This window comes from Synchiropus splendidus, chromosome 4, assembly GCF_027744825.2.
Source record: "Synchiropus splendidus isolate RoL2022-P1 chromosome 4, RoL_Sspl_1.0, whole genome shotgun sequence".
Taxonomy (NCBI): domain Eukaryota; kingdom Metazoa; phylum Chordata; class Actinopteri; order Syngnathiformes; family Callionymidae; genus Synchiropus; species Synchiropus splendidus.
The window spans coordinates 3,944,518-3,954,861 of NC_071337.1; the positions used below are offsets into that span (position 1 = coordinate 3,944,518).

At 44.2% G+C, this 10,344-nt stretch overlaps 1 protein-coding gene across 4 annotated transcripts; it reads left to right on the forward strand.

Moving 5' to 3' along the window:
• Positions 1-1,019: 1,019 nt before the first annotated feature.
• Positions 1,020-10,211, forward strand: LOC128757855 (epsin-1-like). 4 transcript variants are annotated; one of them, XM_053863438.1, is made up of 11 exons: positions 1,020-1,078; positions 1,565-1,653; positions 2,067-2,140; positions 2,481-2,636; positions 2,785-2,913; positions 3,010-3,130; positions 3,207-3,382; positions 4,498-5,941; positions 6,909-7,037; positions 7,448-7,567; positions 8,397-10,211. In XM_053863438.1, exons 3-11 carry the CDS (start codon positions 2,072-2,074, stop codon positions 8,813-8,815), a joined length of 2,763 nt encoding a protein of 920 aa, XP_053719413.1. In that variant the 5' UTR covers positions 1,020-1,078; positions 1,565-1,653; positions 2,067-2,071; the 3' UTR covers positions 8,816-10,211. The 4 variants fall into 4 exon arrangements, with proteins under 4 accessions (XP_053719413.1, XP_053719415.1, XP_053719416.1 ...); XM_053863439.1 differs by lacking the exon at positions 1,020-1,078 and adding an exon at positions 1,096-1,141; XM_053863440.1 differs by lacking the exon at positions 7,448-7,567.
• The last annotated feature ends 133 nt before the right edge of the window (positions 10,212-10,344 follow it).

The window sequence follows — 10,344 nt, forward strand, 5'->3', positions numbered from 1 at the left end:
AGCCCTGTGCGCAGGATAGTGACTCGGCCTCCAAATGCAGCTGATATGGACGACAGTGTGATGTGTTTACTTTAACACATAAATCAACCTTCCAAACTGAAAAGGACGTGGTGCATGCGTTCCACTGCCAGAAGTCTAAGGTCATGAGGCAGAGTCAGGAGAGGAAGATGAATTGTCTCTTTGGGCATGGTGAACCTTTGCTGCCACGGATCTCTGTTTCTGTCTGTCAGCTAAACTCAAGTCTGCCGCAGGATGAGGTCACGTACACAACCTCCTGCTGGGTTTCTGAGCTCCGGATCTTTTCTCTGCTTCAACAAGCAGGAGAAGACATAGTGGCGTGGCAGTTCTGCTCAGATATTTTAATGAATATGACTTCAAATACAGGCACACGTGAGGCAAAAAGGAGCCCTTTGGCAAAGTCTGAGTACTTCAACATGATTTTAAAATATAATGTATGGCTGCCTATGTTTGTACATGCTACATTATACAGTATAATAAAGCACATAGCATGAAGCAAAATTTGTTTGATAAACAGACAAGCCTCTCTTTCATGAGGAGAGGTGAATATATGTTTTCATTCTTTATTGACAGCTGTGATAAACAGTTTTTAGAGGGGCAAAGATAATAAAAAATAGAAGAAATATGAGTCAAAGATGAGGAAGGTCATGAGAAAAGTATTTTTAGGCAGTGGCCTGTCATGTTGAAATACATATGAGCAGAATTTGGCATTTAGTTTAAGGGGAAAACCACATTTATTAATAATGACATTGTATTCTCTAGTACATTTTCACTTCTTATTAAGTCATGTACTTATTTATAACCATAATGACTAATAATGACATAAAGAATAACACCTGTTCTCTTGACCTATATATAAATATGAAAAATAAACAAAAAAATATTAAACTATAATAGAAAAATACTCACAAAATATTTCTAGCGCTGTACTTTAAGCGTTTATAGAGTAGACGTTATTTCCCATCAATTTAAAACAAAGGGGCGTGTCGCTTTGGCGTGACAACACCGGAAACGGAAACCGTCCACAGTCTCCTCGAAGGATTCTCTGGCTATTATCGAGGTGAGGCGCTGGTTTATGGAGATACCTCTCGTACCTGATCACTTGTGTCGCTTTTTATGACCGGTGCGTGACGTTATACCATGGGGCTTGTATTACGCGGCTGATTTGAAGCTATTCTTCCGGCGTTTGAGCTGTAAATCCTGGGGTTGTGGGGCGCTGCTAGCCCGTCGCCATATTGACCACAGCAGGTCCTTTCCGTCGCTCTCCGAGGTTCTGAAACACAACAGGAGCTGTTGGAAAACCGTCGCCTTCTGTGGTGATAAAGACCACGTTCATGTGTGCAAATGACTGGTTCGAGTTTAACTTAACTAAGGCCTGACGCTTTCCCTGGCTAGCAGCTAAGCTTAGCAGCTAGCTTACGTGCTGGCTGTTTGTCGCAACAGTACGTGGAGGCGACACTTGAGTCTCAGATTATAGCGCCTGGTGTTTGGCTTCAGTCGTTTCGGGTGCTGATATGTCTTTGTTTTTCTCTGTCTGCGGTCCAAGAGAGAGCAGTGCAGTAGGATGGACGCTCAGTGAAGACGAACCTTCCCTCCAACGCTGCGCAGTCGTATATAAACAGGACGAAACAACAGGTTTGTGTGGCTCTCACAGCTAGACAGCACCCTTCACAGTCGTCCATGGTTGTGAGGACATTAGTTCACTGCCAGACAAAATACACACTCATACTCGGGCACATTTAGTCCTGCAAACGTAGCCTGTTGTGACTGTGAAGCCTGATATATTTAGAAATGCAAAAGTGTTTTACAGTAATGACTGCAAATGCATCGCTCTAAGAGCCCAACATGATCAGTTCTCTGTGACAACTACACGCAGAATAACAATAAAGTGGGCTAGTCCATCAGTCTGCCATTTAGTGGTGCACCTCAATAACACAAGAAGAACAAGCAGAAAGATGCGATGCAGATATCACTGGAGAGCTAATGCTGACAAACACATCTGCAAATGACTTTCTATCTGATCATAACTCATGTTTTACTTTCCCCAGGCAACATGACGTCCTCAATGCTTCGTAGACAGCTGAAGAACCTGGTCCAGAATTATTCTGAGGCTGAGGTCAAGGTAAGACTTGAAGGTTTGATAGAGTGGTGGTATGAGAAAGCTTAAAGGAAAGAGTTGACGGAAACTAATAAAGGGCTGTAACGGTTTAAAATCACACCGTTTCATTTTCATTTTTTAACCTGTGATTAATGTAATCTCTAAATTCTATTTTATCATTTATTTTTTTTATGACTTCATTGTTTTTGCTTTGCTGTTTCTTTGTTCTTAAATCTTGCTGTTCTTGTGTTTGTCGTCATTTATTTAGTAATTTATGTACGTTATAATTTGCTGGTCCAATAAAATAGTCAGTGATATTATGATGCACAAGATTTGTACTCGAGTCCGTTTTCCTGATACCCAGGTGAGAGAGGCGACTTCCAATGACCCATGGGGCCCGTCCAGCACTCAGATGGCCGACATCTCAGACCTCACCTACAATGTTGTGGCCTGTAATGAGATCATGACCATGCTGTGGAAACGACTGAAAGATGACAGGAACTGGAGACACATTCATAAGGTAATAGAGACTCATCAATTACCATTTCACAGTAAAAACAAAAACGACTTGGATCTATGAGAGAGTTTTCCTTTATGCATCAAGTGATCTCTCTGATATGGCCAAGATACTATATTTCTATTTGACTGATCATATTCGTTCCTTCTAGTCTTTGACTCTTCTGGAGTACCTGTTGAAGACTGGTGATGACCGCGTGCTTCTCAAGATGAAAGATAACATCTACATCGTCAAAGCTCTGACTGAGTATCGCTTTACAGAGAAGGATGGAAAAGACCAGGTGATATTTCTTATCGGTTGTTGTCTTATTTGCACGCCTTCATATTGACCGTAGATCAAGAAAATGTGGTTAACTAGACCGGTGGATATGTTGCAGGGCGTGAATGTGAGAGAGAAGGCAAAGGTTGTGCTGGTTCTCATGGAAGACGATGACAAGCTCAAAGAAGAACGAGACTTTGCCGTCAAAACCAGAGAGAAGACCTCCAAAGGCGCTGCGGGTGAGGAGGAGACACTCATTTATTTCTCTGTCGTTTAGCACGCTATTTAAACTCTTGATGTCATTTCCTGTCTCAGCCTCATCTACAGATGCTGTCAAAGATCCAAACTACAAGCCTTGTTATGTTCCTGGAGCGACCGGCCTTCCGTCTTTGGACAACATTCCTTCTGTGGCTGACTTGACTGCTTCATTTAATGCTCGCAAGGAAGAGCGATTGAAACAAGAAGCTCAAAAGAAGGAGGATGAGAGGAGGGTAAGTGGCTACGCAACAATGTCCACAGCATTTCATGTCACTGACCACTAAACATTTGACTTCAGTGAGTGGCACACAGTTTCTGGGAATTGGACTCAAGATAGCTGGTGCCTCCGTAAATGCTAGGTCAAGGTAGCTTTATCATTTCTGGTCACCCTAATTTCCAGACCATAAGCCGTTATTTTTTTCTCCTGGTCTGAGCCCTGCGTCCTATACAACAGCTCAGCTCTAAACAGATTAAATCAGAGACGATGAAATCAATTAAATCAGAGGCTTTATATTTACTGTTAAAGCACTCTGTTTTCGCCCACGTGTCCACAGCTCTGTCAACAGAGTCGATCTCCTGGAGGTCTGGAATTGGAGATATTGGAGGTCTGGAGAAGCAGCTGCTGAGACTGGCTGTGGTGTCTGAACTTTGTGTCGGAAGATGTGAGACGCTGTCTCATGTTGGACTCAGAAGCCCGATGTGAACACATGCGAGTCGGGTTTCGGCCGCTGACTTGAGGCTGGAGAGCTGCACCGTGTCTATTGTGAGAGCAGCGTGGATAAATCAAGACGCTCCGTATTACGCTGCTTGTTTCCGCTATTTTCTCACTCTCGATGCTGGACCACTGACCTGTCCAGCGCAGACAGTACCATTGAAGCTGCGGCTTATAGCCTGGTGCAGCTTATGTATGAACAAGATCTATTTTCCTTCTTAAATTTAGTGGATGCGGCTAATATTCCAGTGCGCTATAAAGTCCGGAAGTCAAGGTAGTTTTATCAGGAGTGTTAAGGACCTGCTCTTTTTCATGAATGTGTGAGGATTTCAAGCAGTGTCAGCTTGTCCATGTATGTAAGAAGCAATGACTGGTTGGTTCCTACTAAGGAGGGTGTCCACACAGGGTAGAGTTGGAGGCAATGAAGCACAACACAGTTTTAACTCACTGCTCCAAGCTACTGCCATGCCATGCTGTATATAGATAGAAACAATACAATTAAATATTGTCCAACAATATTCAATGAGTTAGTCAGATTGATCAAAACTAAACTAATATAGTCGTAGCTTGGTTTGCAAGTGACTTGCTATGTGAGTGTTTGGGGACTGTTTTCAATCTGTTTTCTTTATATTTTAGGCAAAGCTGAGTGAAGATGAGCTGAAATGGGAGGATGCGAGCAAAGGTGCGCTTCGAGGAGATGCATGGGGAGAACAGAAGGCTGAGGAAGAGGAGAAAACGGATGCCTGGGGCGGATCTGCAGAGCCATCCAAGTCCACAACGCCTGATGATGATGCATGGGGTGCTGCGCCTAAAAAGGATTCATTTGACAACAGTAAGGAAGACCCATTCGCCCCCGCGAAGAATGGAGACGATTCGTTTTCATCACCAACAAACTCGGAGGATCCATTTGCAGTAAAGAATAGCTCAGATCCTTTCAATGCGCCAAAGGAAGACCCTTTTAAAGGTGCAAGTAATGGAGCTGATGGCTTTGATGGACCTAAAGAGACAGAGGATCCGTTTAATGCACCTAAGGATGATCCATTTAAAGCACCCAAGGATGATCCGTTTAAAACACCTAAAGATGATGCGTTTAACACACCAAAAGATGATCCATTCAACACACCAAAAGATGATCCATTCAACACACCAAAAGATGATCCATTCAACACACCAAAAGATGATCCATTCAACACACCAAAAGATGATCCATTCAACACACAGAAAGATGATCCATTCAATACACCTAAAGATGATCCATTTAACACACCTAAGGATGATCCATTTAATGCCCCAAAAGATGATCCGTTTACATCCTCCAAGGATGACTCATTTAATGCACCAAAGGACGATCCGTTTACAGCATCGAAAGATGATCCATTCGCAGTACAGAAGGACGATCCGTTCACAGCATCTAAAGACGATCCGTTCACGGCGCAGAAGGACGATCCGTTTACAGCATCTAAAGATGATCCGTTCACAGCATCTAAAGACGATCCGTTCACGGCACAGAAGGACGATCCGTTCACAGCATCTAAAGACGATCCGTTCACGGCACAGAAGGACGATCCGTTTACAGCATCTAAAGATGATCCATTCAGCACTCCAAAAGATGATTCAAGTAGCTCACCAAAGGATCCATTTAGCAATGATAAAGATGAAGCGATTAGCTCCCCTATAAATGATCCATTTGGAACGTCTAAGGATGATCCGTTCTGTGCTCCGAAAGAAGCTCTTGTATCGCCAACTTCCCCGAAGGATGCATTCTCTGCGGCCAGTCAAGACGATCCATTTGCTGCCCCCACTTCGCCACCTAAACGCGACTCCCCCAAAGAGGACCCTTTCACTGAACCCGCAACACAAGCCGACCCGTTCAACGCTCCGACCAGCCCCTTAACGGAATCGGCTGCATTTGTGCCCAGCTCACCACCTGCGTCAGATCCTTGGGGGGATGTATCATCTCCACCGGGGGAAACAAAAGGTGCAGACCCTTGGGGAGACGGCGTGGATGGTTCCTCTGTAGTGGACAGCTCCGACCCATTTGGTGATGGCTCAAAGGCTGACGACCCCTGGGGAGCACCAGGTACTGTTGAAACTGTAGCTGTCGGTATCTTAATCTTAACTAGCGTGATTGTACATTCACACAGACTGATTCTACTAGGGATGGGCGATAACTTATGGTACACAATATACCGACAAACACAATACCCATGATGACAATTCTGCATCTCACGATAAATTCGATAAACACTCACACTCGCTGCATTGGACCTGCATACATGGACCTGCAGCACTCTCACACTTTCAGTTGTGGAGAGTGTGGTGGACTTTGGTTCACCATTTTAGTTTGAAAGTGATTTTTAATCCATGGAACCTTTGATAATGACACTGGTCGACTCTGAGTTATTTAATTTATTAGATCGAGTGGTCCTCTGACGCGCTCGTCTGCCTTGGTTCACATCAACACATGCAGGTCTCGTGCTGCGCTGGGGCCTCGGCCAAACACCCTGGTGAAAATAGTTCGATATTGGACGGAGCTCCACTCTGGTATTGGCAGCGGCGACCTCTTCCGCGTCCCCATTAAGGTTCACTGATCGCGGACACACTCTCACAGGCAGCGCTAATGCTACAAGCTGCCCTCACTTAGGCATCAACAAATTCTAAAGTGCTTAAAGTATGACTGAAATCTTCAATAAGGCACGGTTTTTCATAACACAAGACAAAGAACTGACAGTTTGTATATCGCCAAAATTACATTTATTTATAAATAAATTAACATTTATTGCAATTATTTTTTTGTCTTTATGTGCAGCCAACACCCTTGAAGGTTGCACTCAGGCTAACTTTTCAGTTGAACTATGTTTTCTGGCTGGCTATCATAGCACTGCGTAAATTAACTGAGTACACTTCCGAGGTTGGACCTTTGGTCTTTCACAGCAGTTCACAACCAGTGTGTAGGAATAACCAAAGAAAATGATGCTTCCAGTCAAGCTACATTTGGTCATTGTTTAATAAATAAATCGTACCTGAGTCTGTCACTTGTTTTACAGCTGTGGCGCCGACCAGCACTGATGATGCGTGGGGTTCCCCTGCTCCTCCCACAGACTCATCCCCAAGTGACCCATTCGGAGATGCTAAAAACAGTGATCCCTGGGGGGCGCCCAGCACCAACAGCACAGGTAGGAGACTTTGAGTGCCATGAGTCCGAGATGTTCATGTTTTCATCCAGCCACAATACCTGTTCATTATCATCGAGTGTGTCTACTTCACTGAGTCACTTTGACAGGCAACTGGTGGAGATGTTAGTGTAGCTGTCTGGTACACAAGAGAGATGTCCGTGTCCTTGCCAAGTTGCCAAACAACCAATAGCTGCACAACAACCTGGTCTTTTTACTTCTTCATTTAACCCTTTTCTTCATCTTCACACCTTCGCAGTCTATGTTGTCTTGTAGTTTCCTGTCTTCCTCAACCTCCTCTCTGTTTGCTGCTTTAACCGACTAACTTTCTTCTCTGCTTTGCTCTCTCTTCCCCTCCCTCACCTGCAAGAAAACACCTTCTAGAGTAGAACCGGACCTTTATCTTATTGCAGGAACAGTTCAAGTGACAGACTGGAACAGGATGGCTGATTTGTTTTTTGGCTCAGCTGGTTCTTCGCTGGTCCACCTCGATCACCTGTTGTCATCCAACTCAGTCCAGACTCCCGGCTTTGGTAAGGAACGGTAGCAGGATTTTGCTCACAAGACGTGAGGATTTCAGGACCCTGGGGATCTTATGCTGGGAGTAAGCAAACGTTGGCAACAACATTGTCATAAGTGTCATTCTGTGTGTGTGTGTGTTCTGGACGGGCGCCCCCTGGTGGTCTGCTGTGGAGCATCAATGTTGTGTTTTTTGAATACTGCGCTGGTCAGCAGGGGTGGTGCTAGTGTTTTTGATATGCACTAACAGGATGGAAGAGGAAAGTGGTGCGAATGGGCCTCAAACTAAGATCGTGTCGAGGTCAAGGTTCAAACGGGAGAACGAAGCAATAGCTGAATTATTCATGTGATCCCTCAACATTGTTTACTTATTTAATTTCATGTTTATGCTAAATATTCTCTAGAAATTAAGAGATGTTGATAATTGAAGAACCTCCTTTCGCGAGTGACTTTTTGAAACAAGCTCACTGATGCACTGTGGTGCCTCAGAAGAGTAGACATCGCTACAGTAACTTACACCGATAGACTGAGTCCTATTAAACCGCTTTGATAGACAAGTCTTTGGACGCAGGTGTCTTATAGGAGAGTGTGCCAGGTAAGTTTTGCCCTTTGACATTGTGCTGAATTCGATCCATCCGAGAGCAGCAGCAGGAGCAGTAAATCTTTCTTCATTCTTCAAGGAAGTGTTCAAACTGGTGTCAAACCGGCCAGCATTCTGTGTCTGATCCACGTGGTGTCAGAGCTGTTATTCCTACCACCTCTGCTGATCAGACGCGTGACCATGTGCCATCTCTCTCATTCTCATCCTGGTATACACTTCATATCTTCGCCTGCCTCCTTTAGTTTCTCATCATTTCCCAGGAGTCGCTAAAACCTCCATCATGGCTAGGCCCTCAGCTCCTCCTCCCCGAAGTCCCACCTCCATCCTTGCTGCAGCTAACCCTTCACCCATCGCACCTTTCGGAGCGTCAATCACTCCCGGTCAAACCCCACTCCTTCATCCGCCTTTTCGAGCCACTAGAGGGCGCGAGCCAGCCATAAATCTGCCGGGGGATGCAGAGGTCGCGCATCTATTTTCTCCTGCGTGGAACAGACCTGAGATGGGACTTCAAACCACCCCTGGATTCTTGAGATTCCCGGAGTCAAACACAGGAAAGCGGTTGGTCCATCCCAGTGTTTCTGCCCCGGTTCATCAATCAGGACCACAGCCGTTGTTGAAGGGCCCTAACAAGTCCAAAGGAACAAATCCCTTCCTGCTCTGAAGAGCTGAACATGGATGCAATTACATTCTTGGCTTCAAGCAAGCTTCTATTCCATCATATTTACCTGCACATTAAAGCCTGACTGAAGCGACCAGCCGTCAGATCCCTCTTTGTTTTGTGGACGGCCAGAGTGAGTCTTCATGTTCATGGGACCAGGTGAAACCTGGCAGATAAATCGAGTGTGAGGAGGTTCCTCTCGCCGAGTGAGTGTTCGTGTGTGAATTCAATATTGTGCTGATGTAAATACTCACTGTAATCACATGACCTATAGTGTATATCAGAGTATTTATTGATGTATTTATGGCTTGAATATTTATTGATGCAGCGAAGGCCAGCAGCCAATCAGGTTAACTCTTGTTCGCGCATGATCGTTCATCAATCGACTCAGTGACCAACTGTGGCTTTATCTCTCCTGATGTTTTGGTTCATCGTGTGAGTGATCGGTGTTTCTCTGTAGTTCCCGCTGTTAGACGACCAACACAAGTGTATTCGTGTGAGATGTTCAGCCGCGACAAGCTGGAGAATAAAACAGTTTGAGTTTCCTGTTAATGGGCATCGCTGCTTTTGTGGTTTCACATGTTTTCAGGTGTTACGTTTTTGTCTGATAGTTACAACATTATTAGATAGTAGCGACATTAAGGAAACGTTGTTGTGTTTTCTTACCATTTCCTAGTTGATATTATCTAAAAAAGGAGCTAAAAACATGAAAACAGCAGAGATGTTGCGTACTGACATTTTAATTTTGTGTTATGTGAAAAACCATGCATTTCAGGGTTAACATTCTAACAGTGTTTTAACACTTTATTACATGACTTTTTTCATTTATGGGAGGGGAATATAATTCACCCTACTTTGGGTGGACCTTCGGCTGCTTATTATTGATAAGAAAAGTCGCTTACAAATTCAATTGTATTTCTTATAAATTAACTTTTTTTGATGATGGATGATCCACATTTTCCCGCCTCTAAACTTAACGTCATATTTTCGCGTGTCCCCGGTCTATTCTCACAGTGCTTTCTATGTTTTTTAACCAGCAACAGATAGCACTTGTATCTGACTGTGCTTTCAGTCAAATCCCCAACTAACTTTGAATGTATGTGGATGAACTTTTACTTGTGGGTTTTACTGGTTTTAGTGATAGATCTACATTTATTTAAGTGTCTGAAGAGTATTTAATAGTGGGAATTATCAAAATGTGTTTGTAGAAGAGCTTTGATTCTTTAATGACCCTGCAGACTTGAGGGCATCGATCACCGGCTTGTTTAAGTCTGGTTCATGCTGATGGTAATGTCATGTCAAAAACACTGGATCTCCCACCCAGATCCTGGCTGTTAAGTCTATATAGGAATCAGATCCGTCCAGGTCGGATCCACCAGGAGGTGCAGTTATATTTTGACAGATTGTGGCCCAGATATGTACTGTTTTCGTGTCGCACATTGACTTGTAACACCTCTGTTTCGGATCCAGATAACAGATCGGCTGAGATCCAGATGGGATCCCAGAGTACATCTGAGCCAGGTACATTTTAC